General features: G+C 41.7%; 2 protein-coding genes across 5 annotated transcripts in view; both read right to left on the bottom strand.

Moving 5' to 3' along the window:
• Positions 1-2628: 2628 nt before the first annotated feature.
• TM2D3 (TM2 domain containing 3) lies at positions 2629-14646 on the bottom strand. Of its 4 annotated transcripts, none has more exons than XM_060005288.1 (6): positions 14522-14646; positions 14036-14128; positions 12373-12530; positions 7025-7199; positions 5492-5567; positions 2630-3577 (listed from the first exon to the last, which is right to left on the bottom strand). In XM_060005288.1, the coding sequence occupies exons 1-6, from the start codon at positions 14610-14612 to the stop codon at positions 3412-3414; spliced, it is 759 nt and encodes a 252-aa protein (XP_059861271.1). In that variant the 5' UTR covers positions 14613-14646; the 3' UTR covers positions 2630-3411. The 4 variants fall into 4 exon arrangements, with proteins under 4 accessions (XP_059861273.1, XP_059861271.1, XP_059861270.1 ...); XM_060005287.1 differs by lacking the exon at positions 2630-3577 and adding an exon at positions 3590-3983; XM_060005290.1 differs by lacking the exon at positions 14036-14128 and having other exon boundaries at positions 2629-3577; positions 14522-14621.
• A 1127-nt stretch (positions 14647-15773) lies between these two features.
• Positions 15774-26629, bottom strand: part of TARS3 (threonyl-tRNA synthetase 3) — a 52774-nt gene continuing 41918 nt past the window's right edge. The window contains exons 16-19 of the mRNA XM_060005296.1: positions 22138-22242; positions 19055-19127; positions 18313-18427; positions 15774-16991 (exon numbers count right to left, since the gene is read on the bottom strand). Of these exons, the coding sequence (XP_059861279.1) occupies positions 16843-16991; positions 18313-18427; positions 19055-19127; positions 22138-22242 (442 nt within the window). The 3' untranslated portion in view covers positions 15774-16842. The remainder of the gene's footprint in view (positions 16992-18312; positions 18428-19054; positions 19128-22137; positions 22243-26629) is intronic.

A 26629-nucleotide genomic window follows, 5' to 3' on the forward strand; every position in this document is an offset into this window, starting at 1 on the left:
CACCCTGATACCAAAACCAAAGATACTACACACACAAAAAAAATTACAGGCCGGTATCACTAATGAACATAGATGTAAAAATCCTCAACAGAATACTAGCAAAAAGAATTCAACAACATATTAAAAAGCATGATACAACATGATCAAGTGGGATTCATCCCTCAGATGCAAGGATTTTTCAATACCCACAAATCAGTCAACGTGATACACCCTATTAACAAACTGAAGAATAAAAAACATGATCTCAATAGATGCAAAAAAGCTTTTGACAAAATTCAACATCCATTTATTATGATAACTCTCCAGAAAGTGGGCATAGAGGGAACATACCTCAACATAATAAAGGCCATATATGACAAACACACAGCTAACATCATTCTCAATGGTGAAAAACTGAAAGCATTCCCTCTAAGATCAGGAACAAGACAAGGATGTCCACTCTCACTACTTTTATTCAACACAGTTTTGGAAGTTCTCACCACAGTAATCAGAGAAGAAGAAGAAATAAAAGGAATCCAAATCAGAAAAGAAGGAAAACTGTCACTGTTTGCAAATGACATGATCTATATACAGAAAATTCTAAAGATGCTACCAGAAAACTACTATAGCTCATCAATAAGTTTGGTAAAGATGCAGGATACAAAATCAATACACAGAAATCTGTTGCATTTCCATACACTAACAATGAAATATCAGAAAGAGAAATTCAGCAAACAATCCCACTTATCATCACATCAAAAAGAATAAAATACCTAGGAATAAACCTATCTAAGGAGGCAAAAGACCCATACTCTGAAAACTGTAAGATGCTGATGAAATAAATGGAAGACCACACAAACAGATGAAAAGATATACCATGTTCTTGGATTAGAAGAATCAATACTGTCAAAATGACTATACTACCCAAGGCAATCTATACATTCAACGAAATCCCTATCAAATCACCAATGGCATTTTTCACAGAACTAGAACAAGTAGCCAAAACAATCTTAAGAAAGAAAAATGGAGCTGGAGGAATCACGCTCCCTGACTTGCTACAAAGCTACAGTCATTAAAACAGTATGGTACTGAACACAAAAACAGACACATAGATCAATGGAACAGGATAGAGAGCCCAGAAATAAACCCCTGCACTTATGGTCAGTTAATCTACAACAAAGGAGGCAAAAATATACAATGGAAAAAAAAGACAGTCTCTTCAATAAGTGGTCCTGGGAAAACTGGACAGCTACATGTAAAAGAATGAAATCAGAACATTCTCCAACACCATATACAAAAAATAAACTCAAAATGGATTAAAGACCTAAATGAACTATAAAACTCCTAGAGGAAAACATAGGCAGAACACTCTTTGACATAAATTGTAGCAATATTTTTTTGGAATTACTCCTAAAGTAATGGAAGCAAAAGCAAAAATAAACAAAAGGGACCTAATTAAACTTAAAAGCTTTTGCACAGCAAAGGAAACCATAAACAAAATCAAAAGGCAACCTATGGACTGGGAGAAAATATTTGTAAAGGATGCAACCAACAAGGTATATATTTTCCACAATATACAAACAGCTTATACAGTTCAATGTCAAAAAATCAGACAACCCAATCAAAAAAATGGGCAGAAGTCCTAAATAGTCATTTCTCCAAAGAAGACATACAGATGGCCAACAGGCACATAAAAAGATTCTCAACATCACTAATTATTAGAGAAATGCAAATGAAAACTACAATGACGTATCACCTCACACCGGTCAGAATGGATATCATCAAAAAGTCTACAAATAATAAATGCTGGAGAGGGTGTGGAGAAAAGAGAACCCTCTTGCACTGTTGGTGGGGATATAAATTGGTGCAGCCACTATGGAGAACAGTATGGAGCATCCTTAAAAAACTAAAGAGAGTTACCATATGATCCAGCAATCTCACTCCTGGGCATATAACCAGAAAAGATGAAAACCCTGATTTGGAAAGATACATGTACCCCAATGTCCACAGCAGCACTATATACAATAGCCAAGTTCATAGCAGCACTATTTACAATAGCTAAGTGTCCGTTGACGGAGGAAGGGATAAAGAAGATGTGGTACATATATACAATGGAATATTACTCAGCCATAAAAAAGAATGAAATAATGTCATTTGCAGCCACATGGATTGACCTAGAGATTATCATTCTAAGTGAAGTCAGAGAAAGACAAAAATCATACAATATCACTTATACGTGGAATCTAAAAAAAACATACAAACGAACTTATTTACAAAACAGAAATAGACTCACAGACATAGAAAACAAACTTATGGTTACCAAAGCAGAAAGGTGGGGAGAGATAAATTGGGAATTTGGGATTAACATATACATACTACTATATATAAAATAGATAACTAACAAGGACCTACTGTACAGCACAGCGAACTATATTCAATATCTTGTAACCTACAATGGAAAAGAATCTGAAAAAATACACACACATATATGTGTATATATATACACATATAAACATAACTGAATCAGTCTGAAATACTGTAAATCAACTATATTTGAATAAAAAAAGTTAATTAAAAAATTTTGGATTAATAAATGTTTTTATTTCCAAGAAAGAGTCTACAACAGATCTTACAAAGACTCAAAACCATTTATCACACCAACACATTTTTTAACACTTCCAGTGTGTTAATGCGCCAGCCAATTATGAATATATCTATTAGAATGGAGTAATGCCCTGAAAAATAAATATTATACTTCTTAATAATAAAAGTTGCTAGGATTATTCAAGATTATGTTTTAATATAAAAAACCTAACAGGAAGAAGTCTGCAAAATTTTTAAAGTAACTTGTAGTTTTATTAATTCTCCAGTACTCTTGCAACATTTTATATTACTAACAAAATTCCAATCACAGGAACCAGACACAAAATTTCGGCAGTTTACTTCAAACAGTCATATATGAAGACCAGACTCCATAGACATTACACTGCAAAGCTCAGAGATGACTGAAAATTTAGGTAGATAATCTTATTTAGCTAAAGAATAAAAACATTTCCCACTTTCTGCAATTATAGTTGAAAAGCTCTTTACGGCAGATGACACTCAGGCTGGAGATACATGTGGCACAGTTTGAGGTAAGCAATATAAAACTCAAGTCTACGAATTGAACAGGTTTTCAGTCGCTGCACAGGTTGTTCTTCTAGTTTAAGTAAGTTTACATATTTTCATGGAAAAAAAAATAGACTTCAGGCAAATAAAAACAAATTCCAGATAAACACAGTTCAGTGTTTTTTATTTTACCTTCATCAAGGCAGGCAAAGTACAGATGCTGTACATTAAAAACATACACATACACCATTCACAGCACATGGACTCCTACAGGGAAGAGGCCGTTTTCTAAGCACTGCTCCCCTCTGAAGCGCGCAACTGCAGCTAAATGTACAATGAGCCATCTGCTGGTCCCACGTAGCCGACTCCAATGAGCAGGACGTCGAGCAGCGTCCATATTCCCAGGCCCCCAAAGCTGAAGAGCTTGCCGAGGCCTTCTCGCCACTGGCCCAGGTAGAAGCGGTCCGCTCCAAACCCACCAAGGGTGATGCTGCAACAGCAAACAGGCCTGGAGTCCATCAACGGCCCCCCGACTGCGCCTGCATTACTGCGCCTCAGTAACCGCTAACTCACATGTGGGAAAGGGCCTCAAATCACCAGATCCCTTAATCAGGACACAGTGACTATCTCACAAATGTACAACACTAAACAATCATGGGCAACAAGACCGTTTAATTGTCAAAAGTAAACACTTTTTAGCTGTAATAAAATCTAATGGTTCTTTTCAAGAAAATCGAGCTTGTTGCTTTTTTAACCTTGAAATGGCACATCCAGGAGAGCAAAGTGGGGCTAGTCCTACAGACAGTGCAGGAACATGGTGGTCGAAGGTGGCATCGCCAGGCAGCCAACACCACATGGCCGCCCAGATCAAGTCGTGAACGTTGTCAGTCACCCATCTTTAAAAATTTCATGTTCAGAATAAATGACTTTTAAGGTTCCTTCAAATTCTAAGATCTAACAATATTCGGACAACTTCTCATTGTATTTCTTTTAAAGCTTTTATTATGAAAAATTCCAAACATATAAAAGTAAAAAGAAGAGAACAGCACCCATGACCCAGCTCCAATAGTTATCAACATGTGTCCATCCCTGGTTCATCTACACCCTTCCAATCCCCCACCCTGAGTACCAAGAAGCAAACACCAGGCATTATCACATTCACCGTGAATATTCTCAAAGAAACCATGCTGAGCCCAGAGAAGGAAATTATTCTTATTTTTAAAAAATCAGCTATTAAATGTGCCATGGTAATTTAAGATGTCAACAATGTGGGGGAAGCTGGGTGAAGGGTGTACAGGAAGTCTCTAGCTTTGCAACTTTTTTTTAAATCTAAAATTATTCCAAAATAAAAAGTTTATTGAAAAGCAGAAAGTCAGCTGTTAGTTTGAATGTGAACCACTGCTGACAAAGACGCTGGGTGTCACCAAATCTGTCGTTGCATCTAATTTTCTATCGTGGACCCGTCTTTCACTTTCCAGCTGTGCTTTCCTGCCAGCAGGATCCTCCTCTTCCCCAGCCCAAACCCTGACGCAGTGGTTCCTGACAAGGGGCCACCTGGCCACGCCTGGAGGCATTTTTGATTCTCACAGCTTCAGTGGGGGTTGGGGAGACTGCTAACACACAGTAAATGGAGTCCAGAGATGCTGCTGAACATCCTGCTCTGCAGAGGATGCCCCACAGCAGAGAATTCTTGGCCCAAATGTCAACAATGACAAGGCTGAGAAGCCCTGCCCGCGTCTCACCACAGGCCACAGGCCACCTCAGACTCTTAACCGAAACCTCCAACAGCAGATGCCTACCTTCCTAATCAGAGAATCATTTAACCAGCACCCCACCTGCCCTTCCCTCCGGTGGGAAGAACTGGTACAATTTTCTTTTCAAACTGTTGAAAAGTTTAAGTAATACAAGCAAATTTTTATGTAAAAATTGTAAGTCTATAAGTATGTTTGAATGGTGGAATTATAAGTGATTTTCAACGTTTCTCTTTGTCATTTTCATTTTTTTCCAGTTTTCAGTACTGAGCATGTATTATTTTTTGTAATAAAGAAGAAAATTACTGAAAATTAAAGATATACATCATAAACCTACCGACTTTAATTAGTATATGGCATTTTACTAATTCAGGGTACACTCAGGATGGGAAGCACTGACTGGTTCTAATGATCTCTAGTAATGACTACAGTCATCTCTAGAATGTGCAGGTCATCTAGGGAGGAAAATCAGCAACGGGCCATTAAATTCCACGAGGGTACTGGTCTGACCACCTAAATAACCTCCCACAGTGCTGTCCCTATGGTCTACCTAACACACGGCGGGATCTGAGTGGATGGAGGAGGAGCTTGGAAGAGCCCACCAACCCCAACGAAATCCAAATGGCAACCGATTTACTAGAAACAGAGCTTACCTCAGAGCCAGAGCAGTAGACCACTTATAACCGCCAGTCCAGTTGCAGTACAGCATTTTCGGAAAAGTACGGTTACCTTAAAAAAGGGAAAACACTCCACATAAAAACACGGGTATAAAAATACTCTCACACAGAGACTAAATTATAACTAGGGGCCTTGTGATTTACAATGTAAAAAGCCAACTTTCTTTACAAAAGTAAATGTTCACTACAATGAATGGTAAAAAGAAAGCCCTGACTGTCTATGAGCACAGACTTGACATTTAAATCAGTTTTGTGAGGATCACAGCTTGAAGAAGGTAAAACACCCCACCTGCTGTGAAAACGTGGGTAACGTGGGGCTGAGACAGACAAACCAGGCACCGGGAAGGGAGCGGGCCCACAGACCGCCCGGAGTCCTGGGACACTGGGCTGTCCCAGCCAGAAAAAGTGAGACTGAATCCACCTTACACCATATACCAAACCAACCCCAGGGGACTAGAGACCTAAACGTGAAAGGCCACATTTACCACTTTTAAAAGAACATACAGGAAATTATGAATCTGGAGTAGGGAAAGATTTCTTACAACAAAAAAGGGCTAACTCTGAAAGACTAAAAACTTCAACTAACTAAAAATTTAAAGTTCTGTTCAAAAGATACCAAAAGAAAGGGGTTGTGGGGGGTGTTAAAATCTGGGAGAGGATGTTAGGGACACCAAAAAATTACTACCCAAAATATAAAAGAATTCCTAGAAGTCTGTAAGAAAAAAAAACAAAACGTAGGGATAACAAGTATTGGAGAGGATGTGGATCATCACGAACGGTTGTGTAACCACTGGTGGGAATGTAAACGGATACAACCGTCCTGGAAAATAACACACGCAAGAGAGTGTATGCCAGACAAACATGTGCAACCAGGAGACATGGACAAAAGCTTTAACAGCAGGGCAATTTGTAAGGAAAAAAACTGTAAATAATCCAAATACAGTGGAGAAAGGATAAACTATGACACAATCTTACAAGTTATTATATAGAAGTAAAAAAAAATTGTAATAAGAGAAGACAAATGGAAGAATCTTAGAGCCATGATGTTGAAAGATGGTCTCAGAAGACCATAAACAGTCTATATTACACAATTCTAAAACATGCACTACTGAATAATTTACCACACTATATTCTAGTACATTCATGTGATAGAACTACAAAAAATTTAAAGAAAAGGAAGTGAGATGATAAGAAAATCCAAAAGGGTGGTTACCTCTGAAGAGGCAGGGTAACTGCGTGCAGGAAACACACTCTGGTAGTTTCAATGGCATCACACTGCTTTAGATGTTAATTTGGGGGAAACTCAATTATACACTATGCTTTATACCTTACACATTTTTTGTTTTATCAAATATTACATTTTAAAATAGAACTGGCATAACTAAAAATAGTGCTAATAAATATTTCTGACGAAACAATTAAAATTTAATTCTTAAGTTTCTGGTTACAGTTCCATAAATAAGCATAGAAAAAATATCTTGCTCACAGATTTCCTTAACGCTGACCTACCCAGGCAGTGGACGTGGTCCCGCACGGTGCAGTTGGCCGTGTAGCGCTGCCGCGGGCAGGACACCGCCATGCAGCTGGTGGAGCTGGAGCACTCGTAGTCGGTTTCCGGAAGCTGCCAGCAGAACCTGCAAGTCATGTTGAGGACAAAGCTCTTTCGGGATTTGAAGTCTTGATCCTACGTACCAAAGGACACAGAACTATTCAATCATAATACAGTAGTTTGTTAATAGGTCAATAAAACTACAGTCATATGGCACCAAGTGTCTAAAATACTTTATGACCTAGGAGGAAGTGGCAGAAAAACAGGCATCAAACCAATATGTACACAATACAAATGTGTATGCTATGATCCTGATCATAAATATACAACCAAAAATATATACCTAACAAAAAATATCTAGATAAATGCACATCAAAGTAACAAAGGTTATTTCAGAATGATAAGATTATTTCATCACTGTTACTTTGGCTAAATTTTTAATAATGCACATGTGTACTTCTATAACACAGAAAAAAGGAAAATGTACTTTATAAAGCCTCGGAGTCACAGAGAGTTCAAAGGGCAGATGAGTCCCTCTGCTCAAGGTCACGGAGCTGCAAGCCCGTGCAGAACGCAGAAGCCCTGCTCCTGGAGGAACAGCCTGGCCACCGGGTCTCAACTCTTCCCTAGGAGCCGTCCTGCGAGTGGCCCAGAGCCCCAGGGCTGTCACTGCTGTGACACACCCACGAGCACCCAGCAGGACCGACCCATAGGCAACCCCAGAAAACCACTCCCAACTTAGAAAGAACTGCATGGAGAGGCTGATGAGCAAGTGTTCACTGTGGGCCCTGAACTTTGAGACCAGAGATATTTTTCATTTCAATTTTAAATGTCCTTATTTTGTTTTCTGCCTATAAGAGCAGTCCATGTTCTTTTATGTTGCACATTTGGAAATTACAGAAAAAACCTGTAACCTCTCCAGAGACAAGCACTTTTAACCTTCTTTCATTTTTCCTTCCTATAGTACAGATTTACATACGTGGAATTACACTGAAAACATTTTGTATCCACTTGACATTATATTGTAATAAATATTTTTCAAAATCATATTTAAATGGTAACACAATCACCTCTGGAAGTATTATATTTATTAACTTTTTTGATTAATGCAAAACTCCTATTATGGACAGTATTTGAAACTGAGTAAGGCACTGCATGATTTCAGCAATATTGTTTTAAATGTCTGCATACTTCTAGTGATGCATCCATAACACGTTTCTTACCAATTGTTTTTTAAAACTAGGTAATAAGTTTACGTGGTACAAACTCCCGGAGACAACAGGAGAGTGGGGAGAAGGCTGGTGCAGCCCAGCCCTCAGCAGCACTGCCCTCCCCAGCACCAAGCACCGCTCACCCACTCTGGCCTTCCAGGGAGTCTGTTCTATGCATGGGCACGTTTACATCAGATACGTTTCTTTTTTTTTTTTTAATTTAATGTTCCCACTGATATTTACTTTTCACTTAATTGTATAGATATCGATAAATATCCCTAGAGCTGCCTAGTTCTTCTCAATGGCTGCAATGTATTTATTTCACTACACAGTGGACCATAAATTAAACTGTTCTCTTTTGTACATTCGGCTTGTTTCCAATCTTGCCTGTGTGAACAAAGCAGCTAAGAATATCCTTAGGCATATTTATTTGCATACACGTGCAATATGTAATATCTGTAAGATAAATTCCTAAATATGAAATTGCTGGGTCAAAGCTTATGTGCATCTATAAGTTTCAGAGATAAGACAAAGTGCTCACAAGAGGCTGACTAACCTACCCGCCTGCTAACAAGATACAGGAGTGTTTGTCCCTTATACCCTTAAGAACTCAGAGTGTTAAACTTTTTGATTGTTTTGCCAATCTGATAGTTTAAAAAATGCATTGGGCTTCCCTGGTGGCGCAGTGGTTGGGGGTCCGCCTGCTGATGCAGGGGACGCGGGTTCGTGCCCCGGTCCAGGAGGATCCTACATGCCGCGGAGCGGCTGGGCCCATGGGCCATGGCCGCTGGGCCTGTGCGTCCGGAGCCTGTCCTCCGCAGTGGGGGAGGCACCAGTGGTGAGAGGCCCGCGTACCGCAAACAAAACAGAACAAAACAAAACGCATTGATTTGTACTTAATCATGAGAAAAATTAAACTTTTTTTCATGCATTGAAAGTCCAATTGTATTTCCTTTCCTATGAACCCTCTGTTCATGTCCTAAAACCATTTCTCTACAGGACTGTCATCTTTTTCTTATTGGCTTTTTGGAAGTCTTTATATATTATGGATATTAGTGCATTATTTGTCACGTGTATTAGAAATACTTTTTCCTAGTTTGTCATTTATCGTTGGCCTTTATGCTTTTTTTAGGTCATGCAGAAATCTCTAATTTTTAGTAGTCAAATCTATCAATTCCTTCTTTTATGGCTTCTAAATTTTATTTCATACTTAGAAAAATATTCCCTACTTTGAGATTATAACAAAACTATCTCATGCTTTCTCTGGTACTTTGTGGTTTCACTTTTTCACATTAAATCTTTGATCTGGAATTTACTTTGGATAAAACAGGATTCCACTTTTTTCCATATAGCTACACAGGCACCCCAGCATTTACTGAATCCATTTTCACACCACAAAAAAGTATAGATCCCCAAAAAAGCTCATCTGTAGTAAAAAGATTTGTTACCTTTCCCTTTGTGAAACAGCTGTCATTAGTAAGGATACAGAACCTATCTGAAGGAATTAAACTTGCTTCAAATACACTAGCAGACTGAGCTCTTCTCCAAGGAACAGAAAGCAGCGTTTCTATCAAGCACATTTCCAGCTGAGGTAACTGGCTTGATAGTTCCCATGATAGCTGGAGCAGGAGTTAGCTGATATGAAAGGGGTTGCAGGATTTTTGCATTAATTTCTATTTATATACTTAACAGGGCCATTATAAAACAATTTCTTTGACTAGTGTAATCCAGGTAAGGTTCCCTTGCTCTGAGTCCCTATGCAGTATGCATTAGAAGGACAAGAAGAGTTTCTTTCTTTCCATTAATATGAAGTTCAAAATAAGGTGCAGGAGGGAGGGAGAGAGCTGAGTGCAGCACAGCGAAAGGATGAGCATTTGCACGTGCACCTGCGTATGCAGATGGTCACAGCTTATTTCTTCCTGAAATGCTAACTTATTTAGCGAGACAGGATCCTACAGGTGGTCATTAAACAAACAAGGGAAGAATGCACGGCCTGCCCCAGATCACCTGGCCGCAGCAGTCCTGGGGCCCGTGGCTCCTGACAGCCAATTATTCGACTGCTCTTCATTTTTAAGAAGAAACAGACCACCAGACGCTCCTGGGGCTGCCTTCAAATGCCACACTTGCGGGCTGGGCATCTGCTACTTTACAGGATTCGCGATGACTGGCTAGTCAGGAAGCAGGTGAGGTGAAAGCACCTCGGGAGGAGAAGGGAAGGAACCCATCCAGGGCACATCTCAGCCAAGGGGTGAGGATGCACCAGGGACCAGCACCCAGGACTTCAGAAACTTACCTAAGCTTTGTAATTTCTCCTATTCTCTGCTATTTTCCGCTAAATGAAACTACTTGTTTTTGGAACACCTAAAGAAGGAAGAAATTGAGAACTATGTTTCATTCAGGAACCAGCTGTGAGAGATGAATGTCAAAGACACTGAGGCAAACAAAGGAGGCTAATTCTGGAAAAGCTCTCCTCAGCCATCAGTTTTCTCATTTTTCACAAGGTACCTACTATCTGCCAGACCAATGAAGTACGCAATTTCAAAAGCCTTCAAACAGGTTTCGCCATTAGGTAAGTAGGGAGAAAATTCTATGTAAGATACAGCAACAGAGACTAACTGATAATCCAAGGGCAGTCATGAAGATTACCCAGCAACTAGTTCAATTTTCCAGCACACTTTAAAGGTAACTCTGATATAAGAAAATGACAAATACTGACAGTTACAAACACTATGTCCAGACACTGAGAACACATAAAATCTCATTTCCCCTTTGGAGTGAAGCCTCCCTCATGCCCTCACCTGATACTAGACCTCAGGAGAAATAGAGAAAGAGCCTGGGGGTGGAAGGAACTTTCTAACCCAGCCCTCTGCAGACCAAGTTCCAAAGAACCGACAGGGAAAGGTATCTTGTTCAAGTAAGTTAGAATCACTGGGTCAAAGGGAATCTGCAAAAGAGAATATGGTGGGCTTCCCTTGGTGGCGCAGTGGTTAAGAATTCGCCTGCCAATGCAGGGGACAGGGGTTCAAGCCCTGGTACGGGAAGATCCCACATGCCGTGGAGCCCGTGCGACACAACTACTGAGCCTGCACTCTAGAGCCCACGAGCCACAACTACTGAAGCCCATGTACCACAACTACCAAAGCCTGAGCACCTAGAGCCCGTGCTCCGCAACAAGAGAAGCCACCGCAAGGAGAAGCCTGCACACCGCAACGAAGAGTAGCCTCCGATCACAACTAGAGAAAGTCTGTGCGCAGCAATGAAGACCCAACGCAGCCAAAGATAAATAAATTAATAAATTAAAAGAAAAATCTTACTTCCTACTGCTTCCCTTAAAAAAAAAGAAAAAAGACAGAGATAGAGAATATGGTATGGAATCTGTGTTTTCCTCCTCAACCATCTCCCAGAAAGAGGGCACCATGGAAACACTTCAGGAAAGCTGTTCTGGGCCCATCTCCTGATTTAACAAGAGACAGATGACTAAATCACAGAGCTAGTCATGGTAGGTCCAAGAGTAAAACACTGCCTCATTATTCATTTCTACTCTCTATCTCACCCACATGCTGGGACTACAATGAAGTTTGCAGTAATTTCCCTGGTCCAACGGTTCAAAAATGCAGATACACGAGTCTCCCTGCCCTTGTCACATTCAACAGGTGTGGGGCTGCCGCCAGGAGTCTGTGGCTCTGAAGCAGGTATCCCGAGAGCATGTTAAGGAACACCGACTGTGGAAGCCTTTGTAGGCTCCTTCCTGGCTGTCAACATATCAGAGATGGGCTGCAGGAGTGACCACTGTAACACGGTCATTTCTAATGGACAACAGTTGGTGCGTTTGAGCTTTTACTTCCTACTTTTTGTAAGAAGTCTGACAATTGCTTCAATTTATCCTCATGTCAAAAAATCGCTATCTGAACCCTTGCAACCAAACCTTACTTGGAGATGGAAGTTTCCATCTTCTGATAAAGCTGACTTTATTCCTCAAATCTTACTTTTAAAATGCAGAGCACTTTCTGAATTTCCTCCATAGTCAAGTCTGAACTCTACTTATAACTCGAGCTTTACGATCAGTTTATTAAGAATAAGTAAGCTGCAGTACTTACAACACAGGTAACAGAAGGTTTGACTGTGCAGTCAAAAGTGACAGGCTTCCCATAGACACAGGAGAAATTGGTCTTGCACTCTATACAGTCTGCGGGAAGTCTGCTACACAAACCATTGCTCGGACACTTCATCATATAAGGTGGGATATCGGTGCTTTCTGTGAGAGGTGAGAGAGAAGCTTATTCTCTTGGAATACTGATTACAATAACAGAGGAAAGCAATTTTCTAAGCTTAAGGAACACAATCATGAACATAACATATATGCAGTGCTAGGAATAAATTAGGACCTCAAAAAGTCTATCATGTTACAAGATGAAAAAAACGAAAACTTACAGATGATAAAGTTCGTTCAAGATCACTGAGGGAGGGCAAAACAGGAACCAGAGCCCAAACCTCTCAGTTTCCAATCCAATGTTCTTTTCACTTGAATTCACGAATTTGTAAGTGAAGCCCCTAACCCTCTAAGTGAATCAATCGGTACAACAACGCACCAACCCTAGAAAAACGTCCTGTCATTATTCCACTTTGGTACTTCAACAAGCCACCATCTGCAAGTAACATTTACAATTTTACAGTACCAAAGTTCAAAATAGTTCTTTATATTAGTAACTTATTCAGTGGGTTGCAGTAAGTTTCTCCAGCCAGCCTAGCTGGGAGTATAATATATTACTATCACTTAAGAGAGGATCAAAATTGCAACCAGTATTCTCAGGAAAAGAAGCTTTCAAAAACGTCCAAGAGAGTAAAAAATTCTTGTGCTTTCTCTATAAAATAATCTATGTTTTAAACTCAAGTATGCTGCTGTCTTCCAGCAGTCTTTTATAGACTCAGTAAAATACGTCTGCCAGTTTCAATTTACTGAAGTCATGGAACTCTAAAGGGATGAAACTATAGAGACCAAAGTTCCATTTAGCAAAACACACTAATACTCATTTAAATCTGGTCCTAAAGTCACTATTAAGTGGGCAATTCTACAAAATGCCTACAAAAGGGTATACTTACAAAAGGGTATAATTCCTATTATACCCTTTTGTAATAGGAACAAAAGAAAAGAAAATTTTCTTTTCTTTTGTTCCTATTACTACCGTGGCTGGAGGATGGGCACTTAGAATCACAAAGCCAAGAATTTACAGGGCCAGGACAACCCCACGACCTTAAAAAGATGAGAAAACGGAAACCCAAAAAGGTGAATATTTTGCTCCAGCTCCCAGCAGCACCACCAGAGATAGATGCCAGGTCTGTACCAGTCCTTCTGCAATCCCTCCATTTCACACAGCCCTGGGGGAGCCTTTAATAATATCCAACATCAGGAACAGGGTTCCAAAAGCACAAGAAATTTTCTGAAGGGAAAGAAGCGTTGGTTGAAGGTTATCTTGATGGATGAAGCGGAAAAAAGAAAAAACTTAAAATAAAGAGATGGAAATGAGGAGCCTGGGACTGGAAAAAGATGAGACAGGAATGTCAAAAGGTACTGAAATACCAAGACTGTCTACAGAAAAGGTATGCATCTGCCTTTAGTTCACATATCTAAAATGCAATCAATAAAATGTTCAAAACATGGAAAATGATGTCATATTCTACAAGAAATTTTATCCAAAAAGAAAAGAAAGAGACCACTAGATACAAATATACACGTTTACTAGAAGAGAAAACGTCTAGTACCTGCTGCCCTGGGCACTACTGTGAACGTACGTGTGGGGCCCGGATCCTTGTCGGACTGAGCCAGCGGCTGCGAAGGCTCTACACTGAAGGATCCTATGATTAGAGAAACGAAGACCTCAGGCTATGTGTGTATCGCGCCAGGCCCACAGCTGCTCGGGCAAACATCTCGGCCTGACCACCGGGAAACTCAACATGAAACCCAATGGGGTCGACACCAATTTAGGTCTGCGGGCAACTGGAGACGACGCGCGGTGCCGAGACCCAGCTCCGCGTCCCAGGCCGAGCCCCCAGGCCCACAGTTCGAGGCTCGCGGCTCCGGCTCCCTGAGCCGAGGCGCGGCGGCAGGACGAGCCGGACTCGGCTGTAGCAACCCGCGCCCTCCGCCCGCACTCAGCCTCCGCCCAAGGGCCCAGGCCGACGGTCCTCGCGGTCCTGGGTTCCCCACCCCTCAGCCCGGCCCGGCGCAGACCCCTGCCCCCAACTCACCGCCGCCCGAGAGGATGTAGAACTGCGAAAGGAATAGCAGCACTCGACACAGGCGGCGTAGGTGCCACAACAGGACCCCTGCACGCGCCATCTTGCCAGAGGAAACACTTCCGGGCCGCGGGGGACGCCGGGCCGAGAGGAGTGGGGGGGGGAGGGGATTCACGGCGCAGGCGCGGCCCCTCCTCCCGAGTTCCCCGCGCCCCGCCTCCTAGGGCTGCCAGCGCCTGTGACAAGGCGTTCACCTCTCCCCCGGCGGATGGAGACACGGAAAGGTCACCTGGACCCCGAAAGTTACACCTGAGGGATCGAGAGCAGAGGGGGGGAAATGTGGGAAGTTGGCCGCTGTATACCTGTGGCCGGATCTGTACGTTTAGAGACAAAAACTGCTGCTGTGCGCTTGGTACCGTGCGGAGGTTTGACGACGTTACGTTTTTGTCAGACTAAAAAGCCTCTTGTTTACAGATGAGGAAACTGGCCCAGACTGCTCGGTAAGGACCCCAGGTGTGCCAGGTGGCCCCCAAGGACCCACTCCCCGCGACCCCAGGGCCCGGGCAGCGTCCCGCGAGCATCTCTCCAGGCCCGCCCTGCTCAGATGTCTAACCAGTCCTCAGAGACGCTCCTCGAAGGCGGGGAGAAGCCGGACTGAAGTGCGGCCGCGGGTGTCAGGCCCCCAGACCCCCCTGGAGGCGGCCCGCCCCGGGAGGGAGCTGCTCCCAGGCCGCGGCTCCCTGCGGCCGGCACAGCGATCCGCACCTGTTCCCACCGCACCTGTTCCCACCGCAGCAACATTCGTGCTGGGCTGAGCACGGGCTTCCCTCTCCCCGCCCACCCAACACAAGGTTGTCTGGGGTGGGGATGGGGAGTCTTCTGACGCCCCCTGCCTCACTAGCACGTTTGGTGAATTCAAGGAATGTATCGAATAGTGCTTGGCCTCAATTAAAGTTAGCTTAAACAGGTACATCACACAATCTGCACCTTCCATCACACAGGCCTGACCCTTGAACAACTTTGGGGTGAGGGGCGCAGTGTAACTTAGAGCAGGCCCTCCTCATTCGGTTCTTCCCTATCGGTGACTCCACCTCCTTAGATTCCACCAACTGCGGGTAGGACTGTGTATACTCTAGTATTTGCTATTGAAAAAAACCCACGAGTAAGTGGACCCGTGCAGTTCAATCCTGTTGTTCACGGTCAGCCCTGCTGGTTTGTCTTCCAACTCTTCAGGAAGCTAAATGATAAGCGTGTACAGAAGAGAGAGCAGGTCTTAAATTTATTTTGAATTCCACAGCACATAACCAAATAAACACAAAAAATACTGCTTGATTGGTAGCTAAATTCACTACTGACATAAAGCCATTTTAATTGTTTTGAGCAGTAAGGTATTTTTCTCAGTTAAAATCAGAAATCCACTTGAGTCTGTAAATCAGTGGAATGTCATCCCATCAGAAGAGTAATTTAACTCTAGGGGAGCAAATTATTATGGTATAAACCTATAGGTGAAACCCTGGAAGCACTACATAACACATTTTATTTGAGAGTTTATTTTTTCTAAAGATAAATAAGGTTCAATTGTCATTTAGAAGCATTAAAATGGCAACTCTTATCCTATAGTGGAAACTACAGAAGATTTGCACAACACTGAATTTCTTTGAGTTCAGAATCCTTTGTTAGTAATCCAATATTTAGTACTAGCTTCTTCTTTTGTGATTGTTGGTTGGTTAAAACAAATTGATTCTGATTTTGAAAATAAAGTTTCAGGACCTCCCTAGTGGTCCAGAGGTTAAGACTCCACTTTTCCACTTCAGGGGGCATGGGTTCGATCCCTGGTAAGGGAAGTTCCACATGCTGTGGGGTGTAGCCAAAAATAAGAAAAATAAAGTTTCAGTGCGAACTTTAGTAAAACTTCAGTTAAAAAATACCTGAGGCATAATGTTATTAGAAAATAAGATATCACCCCATATTCAAAAAGCTTTGCAGACTTTTGAAACTTATCTTTTGAAAATCAGAATTCTTAACAGTAACATCTCATAATGCTCATTTCCTAGTATTTCCCTCTTTGATGAATGACATTTTCCCATTGAAGTCTCTCAAGATATTTGGGAAATTTAAAATTTCCCACACTTGTCCTCTCATTGTCCGCAGACACATTAGTGAATCAGATTTTGTGCATATCAGCCACTCATTCCCCATCTCACTTCTCACTGTGCCCATCAGTGGACCAGATAGTGGGTCCTAAGTTCTCAGAAGTATGAATGGTAATTAAGGAAAATGCATGTTCAGGGTTTAGAACAAGGTTACACAGATGTGAGCACAAGGAAAGGACTTCAGAATTCTTCCTCAGCATTCAGGGTACGTGATTTCTTGAGATTCTTCAATTTATCAATGGCAGAAGTTACTGAAATCTCTCCATGAATTTTGTTGTCTCTTGTTCGAACATTTACGGCATTATTTGTCTTTTCCTTTTCTCCAACGACTGTAGAAAACAAAGGGAAATACATTTACAATCAACAATTTACTAAATATTAAGTCAGCAGTCATATGGCATGTGTCTTATTAAGTTTTCTTCTTAGTACTAATCACCAAATATCAATCTAATGTCCATTTGGTCATCCTCTTAAGAGTAAATTTCTTGAGACAAGGAATGACCTCTAATCCCATCTCTCTATTGTCCATTTTTGAGAACACCTGTGGTGGTCGTGGGGTACAGGTGGGAGGAGGGAGTTCCTAAAGACCCCCTGACTCCACCTGGCACACTTGATGAATCAAGAGGCGGGCACCAGACATGTGCCCAACCAGCCAACAGAATTTTCTGGAATATATGTAAAAGGTTTGTTCTCGCTAATGACCCATACTGTGAGATGATGCAGAATTCTGCCGCCATGTTTCTTGCTGTCTGGAACGAAGATACTGGCCAGCAAGTAAGGGGAATAAAGTAGATCAAGAGAAGCATAAAGAAGCAGATCAAAACAGGGAACAGAAATGGGGAGAAATGGTCCTGGTAAGGGTTGAGTTCCCCTTCCAGTTACTTTTCTAATGATTTGGCTACTTAATTCTACCTTCCATGGCACGAGATACTCTAACTCCCTTCCAATACATTCCATCGTGTCTAAGCTAATTTGAAATTTCTGTCACCACAAGAAGGCTGATTGAAGCATCACAGTACCTACTACAAACACTTTTGATGACAAATTGCTCATAGGACAGCCCTGTGCATATTTATTTTGCCTTCTACACAAACTTTCAACTTATAGGACATAACCATATCATGCCTGCAGGCATATAAATAAGTTTCCCTTGATTTTGAATCATTTTTACAGTCAAAATTTTAGATTCTGCATCTAATTACTCATGTTCCTCAAGGACGTTTTATTTTTTCACTTAATTCTTTTCTTTTGATCATCTTAAATTTGGAACATCTCCTAGTCATTAGTTTAATCCTAAAGATTTCTAATAAACCAGAAAAGCAAAGGAGATTATTTCAGGCCTATCACATGACTGAAACATACAGAGTATAATTCTACTGATAAGATCATTTTCCACTGTCAGTTTGAGTTATTAATTCTTCCTAGTAATACTACACCACAGGATCCATGTGAAACTTCATAACTCTTCTTTTCTGGCAAATAACAAAAAGTATCTAGCCAGGAACATCACAGACTCTTCTTTGTGTATAAGTATTCAACAGCTATTTGTCATAATCAAGCAGTTATACCATATTCTTTGTTTTTTGGGGTTTTTTGGAATTAAGGTGAAAAAACAAGCATTTGGGAAAAATATATACAAATTTAGATTACCCAAAATAAAATTATACTGATCCAGCTGTGCATTTTGTATTTTCTTATTTAGTGTACAACTATGATCTAAGTCAACATCAGCCATGAATCCTTCTTCAAAAAATTCAGTGGATACCTATAAGAGAATGAGACACTTTCATTAATACATTGTGTATGGTAATGTGGTGGCCAGCCTCCAAGATGACCCCCAGGGTCCCACCCCCCGGTATTCACACCCTTGTGTGTCCCCTCCACCTTGTACCAGGTTGGTCTCTGTGACCACAGTGGAGGGAGAGTGATGGCACCCCACTTCTGAGATGAGGTTAAAGTGCTGAGTCACTCCCCCTGCCTCGACCTCTGAGAAGCCTCACCAGGCACCCGAGCCAGAGTCCCCAGCCAAGTTGTCCCAGATTCTGACTCACAGAAACTGAGATAATAAATGCTTATTGTTCTAAGCTGCCAAGTTTTGGGGTAACTTGTTACACAGCAACAGATAATATAAGTATTCTTCCTAATAGAGCCACGAGGAAAAGAATAACTATGAGATGTTTTAAAACACCAATTTCTCAAAAACATTAAGAAATAAAATAGTTCTGATACAGCTACATAGACACGACTCAGGTGTTACTGAAAACATTTATTGAAAACATGAGGTGGTAAATTAATGTATTAGTTATGCAATATTTTAAGGTGCGAATTCCAAGTCAATGACGTTCACAGACCACATGCCAAGATTATGTACTTTAAATGTCTCTAATTTTACCTGAAGTGCATATTTTTCACAAGTTGGCTCCACAGGGATGACCATTACCTGACGAGGAGACAGCCAGAAAGGCCTGAAAAATATAATACGTATTTTTAAAATGACCATTTATTACAAGATTAAAAAACAACCAAAGACTTTTTTCTTTTTAAGTAAGACTTTGAAATGCCCAAGGTCGCGAGGCCCCTCCACAAGACCACCAGAGTCGAGAGTCAAAGCCAAACGGCAAGGGTCATTTATTGCAGGTTCGAACCTGGACCTCCGCGCACTCCTTGCCCGTGACGCTAAGAGGCCCTGGCGGAGTTTAGTACAGCTCTTTTATAGACCGGCACAAATATAGTCGCCGATTGGTTGAGTTTTAAACAAAGACACTAGTCGCCGATTGGTTGACTTTTAAACAGAGACACTAGTCGCCGATTGGTTGACTTTTAAACAAAGACACTAGTCGCCGATTGGTTGACTTTTAAACAGACACTAGTCGCCGATTGGTTGACTTTTAAACAAAGACGCTAGTCGCCGATTGGTTGACTTTTAAACAGAGACACTAGTCGCCGTCTGATTGGTTGGACGGTTGCGGGGGGGGGGTCAGCAGGCGTAATTACAGAAGCGAGAGCGGCTGGTTAAGTTTCGGTTTCCTGAGGTTTTGTTTCTTAATTAGAAATACTTAAGGCGGGGCCATGGTCGCAAAAAGAAATAGTGCAAACAGGAGGACTGATACAACCCTAGCAGTGCTGCGGCCTCCACCAGCCCAACGGCAGGGCGTCGGGAGGCTGTGCGCCCAACTTCAGGCGGCGCTCCCAAATGTGGCAAGCCCAGCGCCGCGCCCTGGAATGGTCCTTTTTTCGGCCCTCCCCCTCCGGAAAGAACAGAAAAGAAATTCCAGGAAAAGCACAAATTGAATGCAGGGCGTCAACTCAGTCCTATTCTCACCAAACTAGAACATAGCCCCCTCAACTTCACAAGAGAGCAGGTTCAGTAGAGGGGTGTAGAAATAAAGCAAACTATATTAAAAGGCAACAGAGGAGACAAAAGGGGAAACTGGGCATTTTGGTTGGAAAGGGAGGGAAAACAGGTTGGCAGCTAGATGAAAGGGCTAAACATCACTGACCATACAACCCAGCAACCGCTCTCCTGGGTATTTATCCCAGAGAAATGGAAACATGTTCACACAAAAACCTGCACACTAACATTTATAGCAGCTTTACGTATAATAGCCCCAAACTGGAAATATCCGAAATGCCCTTCAGCGAGTGAATGCTCAAACTGTGCATCACACTACAGAACACCATCAGTAGTGAAAGGGAGCCAACGACTGGTACTTGAGATGCCTCGGATGCATCTCAAGGCAACTCCATCCAAGGAGTGAAAAAAGTCAGTCTCCAACGGCTGCACGCTGTGATTCCATTTATGTAACATTATGGAAATGACAAAATTATGAAGATGGAGACCAGATGAGTGGCTGCCGGAGGATGGTGACAGGGATGGGGTAGGAGGTGTGTGGCCATAAAATAAACGGCAGCATGAGGGATCCTTATAAGTAATGGAACTGTCCTGTACCTTGACTGGCGGGTACACAAATCTACAACGTGTGCACAAATGCAAGACCTGAATGAGGTTGGTGGATTGTCACTCCCCAGTTATGTTGTATTCAGTTCTGCAAGATGTTACCATTGGGGAAAACTGGTAAAAGGTGTGCTGGACCTCTTTGTAAATGATTCTACAGTTATCTCAAAATGAAAATGTTTTAAAAGATGGAAAGGTGGGTATAAGCAATGTTTGATGTGGGAAATGTTTGCCTTTTTCTTCAGCATGTTTAGTTTGAAGGTGGAAGGAAATGCACGGGGACTATTACCAGATGGCACTTCGTGCATATGTTTTTACATACTTATTCTTAAATTACAAAAGCAAAATAATACATGTGACAAATGTAATTATATACATGATGAAATACAGATTATAAAATGAAAAGTAAATGTATCTTTTTGAACTCTGTTCTCACCCCTGCTTCAGCCCTACCAACTCAAGAGAGCCACATTTTAAACATTTCTATTTTTATTTCTCAGGGAGATTTCCACCACAACTTGGTAGGTGTCCAAAGGCTTGCTGTGTAAACTGTAGAGGGTGGTACTGTGTCTCCACAGGGAGGTGTGCCCACACCATCTCCTGATCCCCTAGTTCTACTGCTCTCTTGCAAGACCCACCATCTCTCACTATGTTAACTATTTACAACAGAATCAACTGGAGAGAAATATAAACATGTTAATTCACACACACACATATTCATATCTACAGTTTTGGATTCCCTGTACCTGTAATAGATTGGACACCCCCATGACACCTCAGTATATTTCTCTAGGATTGCAAATAAAATCTAAGGGACAGACACAGACTCGGGCAATACCATCCCCATGGCCCATTCTGAGCGACCATCCACATACCAAATCTACTTGTCATCTGGTTTCCAACCTAATTATCTCTTAAGTCTCTGACCCTGTGGCCAAAGCAATAACCAGATCCCACGCATCAGTGTAACCCACATCTGGCCACTTTTCCCTCCGGGCACAGACGGTGACCAGACGTACCACCAAAAGCCTGCACTTAGGGCATTCACCTTCCCCCTCCATCCCTGGAGGGGGATGCCACTGCAGTGGTTCTCTTTGGCTTTGGGGCCATGTGTGAACCAGGCTTACATGTTTCCTCCTAAGTCTGTGGTCACGGGGCTGTGAGGTCAACAGCATAGCGGAAGGAAGGAGGGCAGTACAGCTAGAGATGGCGCCCTGAGAGTGTGGGCCATATACGTTCCAGCGGCTAGATCTTTGAGGGGTTTGTTTGACACAGGTGAAAAGGTTACTCTTTAATTTTACTGAGATCTCAAAAAGGTAAATGATAGTGTTATGCCACGCTGCCTTTGTTTTCTTTGTTTTGTTTTCTGGTCTGGCAGATGCCACAAAAATTTTTATTTGCTGTTTGGATACTTGCTAATTATAAGGCAAGAGCCACCAATTTTTTCATATTAATTTCATCTTTTAGACATGATTTTTAAGAACAGTAGACATATAGCTTTTCTTTTCCATATCACTTACCATTTTCCTCCATAGTTTTCTGAGAGAATGGCTATCATTCTTTCCACTGACCCCAAAATGGCTCGATGAATGATCACAGGGTTCTTCTTATCATCCCCATCCTTACTAAAAAAATGAAAATTATACATTTAATTATTCTCTTAAGATTCATAAATAACTTTATCTTCTTACCTTATATTTAAAAGGTATTTTCCCAGACTAGGTAAAACAATAGATTACTCATAAATTATCTTTAAACATAAATGTGCCATTAATTAGAAATAAAGGTTTTTTTTCTTTCAAATTATGGTATCTTTTATTTTTTTAAAGAGATTTTGCATTATGTTTCTTATTTTTTTAATAGTTTAGTATTTTTAAAATTTATTTATTTTTGGCTGCATTAGGTCTTTGTTGCTGCATGTGGGCTTTCTCTAGTTGCAGTGAGTGGGGGCTACTCTTCGTTGCGGTGCACGGGCTTCTCATTGTGGTGGCTTCTCTTGTGCGGAGCATGAGCTCTAAGCGCGCAGGCTTCAGTAGTTGTGGCGCACAGGCTTAGCTGCTCCGCGGCATGTGGGATCTTCCCGGACCAGGGCTTGAACCCGTGTCCCCTGCATTGGCAGGTGGATTCTTAACCACTGCACCACCAGGGAAGCCCTATGGTATCTTTTATAAACCAAAGGGAAGTAAAATATATCATCTAGGAAAAAGCAATGTGATATTAGATCACTATCTCTATTACAAATCTACTGATTATTCTAAACTACCAGTTTTATTCGAAACTACCAGTTTACTCATATTGAGAGGCAATTTTACAAATCATATTTTTTAAATTAACTTTATTTTGAACTATGGCTTACTTCACCACTAATTTATTGAACAATTATCAAAGACATTGCAAAAATAAAGAAAATGGGTTTCTGTAGTCTGTAATAGAATATGTTGGTATTCTATTAGTTTGGGTTAATGGTATGACCACGGTGGCTGGCAAAAAATTTACCAACCTTAGTTAGTTAGTTAGTAGTTATTAGAGAATATTGAAAACATATACAAAAGTAGAGAGAATAGTATAATGAACTCCCACATAACCCTTTCTCAGCATCAGCAAATGTCAACTCACAGCCAACCTGGTTTGGTCCAAATGCACCCATTCCTGACACCATCCACTGTAAACACACTGCCATATTGTAAACACTATGCCCCCATACTACTGATATATTTCAAAATGTTCCTGATACTTGTTCCAGAAGTCCACTGGTCAAATTCCATTTACAGACCTGAAACCTTCATGACATTCTCCTTACATTTGAGAATTCTCTCCTCCCTTTCAGAAAAAGATGTAAAAAGCAAATTACAACTGTTAATTGTAATAAAGTCAGGCACTCCAAGATCTGTGCACACTTTTCCCAGAAAGATAAATTTCACGTTACTGCAACAAATGTAATAATATGTGATGCTTACAAAGTTCTTAGGACAAATTTTTATCTAAACGTTGTACCAGCTATTTACTACTAAAACACATATACACACAGGGCAAACAGACAAATAAAAACAGAGACTCATTCATTAAACTCACTTCAAAAGAGTTTTCATTGGACATCGTCATTGCCAATCATTTCTGCTAAGAGCCACGGCAGACTGACTGCAGGCCAAATCCTCTGTCAGATCCTACAGAAGCTTTGGGGTGGGGCTGGGGGGCCTGAGTCCAGTCCTGCTCAGATATGTGAAGAAATAATTCATTCTACAAACTGGAAACAGCATGGTATATTCCTGAATGTCGCATAATGTTGCCTGTGTAGGGAATGAAAGAGAAGCAGCATGATCCTTTCACAGGCCCCTGGGTACCAGAAATTTCTGTCCCATCATTTATTTTAAAAGAATTAAAATCAGGTCTAGTCTTAAGAAGGGCAAAGAGTGACCTAAACTATGCTTACACATCTATACTTTCAGGTAAACATTAGAATTAATGACAAGTTCCCCCAAACAATCCTCGTGGATTTAGTTGGAATTACATTAGATTTAGAGATACATTTGAAGAGAATTCGTATCTTCACAATATTGATTCTTCCCAGTCCAACAGTGGTGTGACTCTTCATTTAAACAACTGTTTTTTTTGGCCTTTGATAAAGTTTTATGGTATATATTTCAAATAAATATTATATATTTATATTCCTTGTTAAGTTTATTCCTAGATATTTTGCTTGTTTTTTTTTTTAATTTATTTAATTTATTTATTTTTGGCTGTGTTGGGTCTTCATTGCTGTGCGCGGGCTTTCTCTAGTTGTGGCGAGCAGGGGCTACTCTTCATTGAGGTGCGCAGGCTTCTCATTGTGGTGGCTTCTCTTGTTGCGGAGCACAGGCTCTAGGCACATGGGCTTCAGTAGTTGTGGCACACAGGCTCAATAGTTGTGGCACACAGGATTAGCTGCTTCGCTGCATGTGGGATCTTCCCAGGCCCCTTCATTGGCAGGAGGATTCTTAACCACTGCACCACTGGGGAAGCCCCTCTGCTTGGTTTTTGTTATTGTTGCTGTTACTGTTTCTGAAATTTTTTTTCCATTGCACTTCTTAGCAGGTTGTCGCTAATATATATGAAAGCAAATTGATGTTTGCATTTTGACCTTATTGCTAGGTACCTTACTTTATTATCAGTTTTAATTTTTCTCCATCTGATTCTATTGGATTTCTAGACATCTTAGCATCTACATACAATGAAAATTTGGCTCTTTATTTCAATATGTCTACGTATTCCAGAACAACTGTGATTAAGAGTACAAATAGGCTAGTCACCTTCTTCTCAACTAAGTAGAGATGTTATTGTTGTTTTCTAATAAATACTCCTTACCATTACAGGAAAATTTATTTCTGTTCCTCTCACAGGAATGAATGTTACTGTTTATCCAATGCCTTTCAGCGCTGTTGAAGGTAATGGGTGACAATACACTTCGTAATGTTAAACTACCCCTGCTTTCTTTTTTCTTTTTTTTTTAATATTTATTTATTTGGCTGCACCTAGGTCTTAGCTGAGGTTGCTGTGTGCGGGATCTTCCTGGCGGCATGTGGAATCTTTAGTTGCAGCATGCGGGATCTAGTTCCCTGACTAGGGATCAAACCCAGGGCCCGTGCATTGGGAGTGTGAAGTCTTAAGCACTGGACCACCAGGGAAGTCCAAAACCACCCCTGCTTTCTTGGGTAAAAAACTTACTTGATCAAGGTGATGAACTCGCTGCTCCTTCCCTCTTCTCCCCTCATATCTAAGCCACAAACAGATCGCATTGGTTCTACCTCCAAAATATACCCCAAATACCTCCACTTTTCTCATCTCTATGTATCACTGCCACCACGTTCTGTCATCATCTCTTACCTGGCCTACAGACCACTGCTTCCACTTCTGCTTTCCAGTCCCTACTGTCCACACAACACCTAGGACGATGGATGGATGGATGGATGGATGGATGGATGGATGGATGGGTGGATGGGTGGATGGATGGGTGGGTGGGTGGGTGGATGGATGGGTGGGTGGGTGAATGGGTGGATGGATGGGTGGATAGATGGGTGGATGGGTGGGTGGATGGATGGATGGATGGATGGATGGGTGGATGGGTGGGTTGATGGGTGGGTGGGTGGGTGGATGGGTGGATGGATGGGTGGATGGGTGGATAGGTGGATGGATGGGTGGGTGGGTGGGTGGATGGGTGGATGGATGGAAGGGTGGATGGGTGGATGGATGGATGGGTGGATGGATGGGTGGAAGGATGGGTGGATGGGTGGGTGGAAGGGTGGATGGATGGATGGGTGGATGGGTGGACGGATGGGTAGATGGGTGGGTGGATGGGTGGATGGGTGGATGGGTGGATGGATGGGTGGAAGGATGGGTGGATGGGTGGGTGGATGGGTGGATGGATGGAAGGATGGATGGGTGGATGGGTGGGTGGATCAGTGGGTGGGTGGGTGGATGGGTGGATGGATGGATGGGTGGATGGATGGATGGGTGGATGGGTAGATGGATGGATGGGTAGATGGATGGATGGGTGGATGGGTAGATGGATGGATGGGTGGATGGGTTGATGGATGGATGGGTGGATGGGTAGATGGATGGATGGGTGGATGGCTTGCCTGATCTACTGCTCCTCCACATCCCCCTTGGATGGCTAGTAGTGTTCAAATTTTGTTGCACTAGTTGGGTCATTTTTGCATAAAGTCCCCCTACCCCTAATTCCTTTTGTTCATTTTGGTAGGTTACTGGGGAAAGATGATTTTGCAAATATGAACTTAATACACCATCTTTTCCAAAAGGCCTGAATTTATTCTTGAAAGTTCCGTGCTTTCCCCTTTAACCTTTGAAAATTTTTATTATTCTCATGTCCTGATGTAACTCCCTGTATGAACACTTCAACTATTCTTCAGCTCTTTACCTTCTCACAGGATGTAACTCTCAGTGTAGCTCTATAACCATTAATCAAAACACAAGTTGGAGAATCCGAAATAAAATTTTTGTTGGTTGAACATAAATTGA

This window comes from Delphinus delphis, chromosome 2 (genome assembly GCF_949987515.2).
Source record: "Delphinus delphis chromosome 2, mDelDel1.2, whole genome shotgun sequence".
Classification (NCBI taxonomy): Eukaryota; Metazoa; Chordata; class Mammalia; order Artiodactyla; family Delphinidae; genus Delphinus; species Delphinus delphis.

Bases quoted from the DNA above. Each gene is read 5' to 3' on its own strand.
- TM2D3 (XM_060005287.1), bottom strand. From the start codon at position 14,612: ATGGCGCGTGCAGGGGTCCTGTTGTGGCACCTACGCCGCCTGTGTCGA. The intron at 14,129-14,521 runs GTGAGTTGGGGG...CTCTAATCATAG, and splicing joins CTACATCCTCTCGGGCGGCG to GATCCTTCAGTGTAGAGCCT. The intron at 3,984-5,491 runs GTAAGCTCTGTT...AAATTTTTAAAG, and splicing joins TCTACTGCTCTGGCTCTGAG to ATGGGTGACTGACAACGTTC.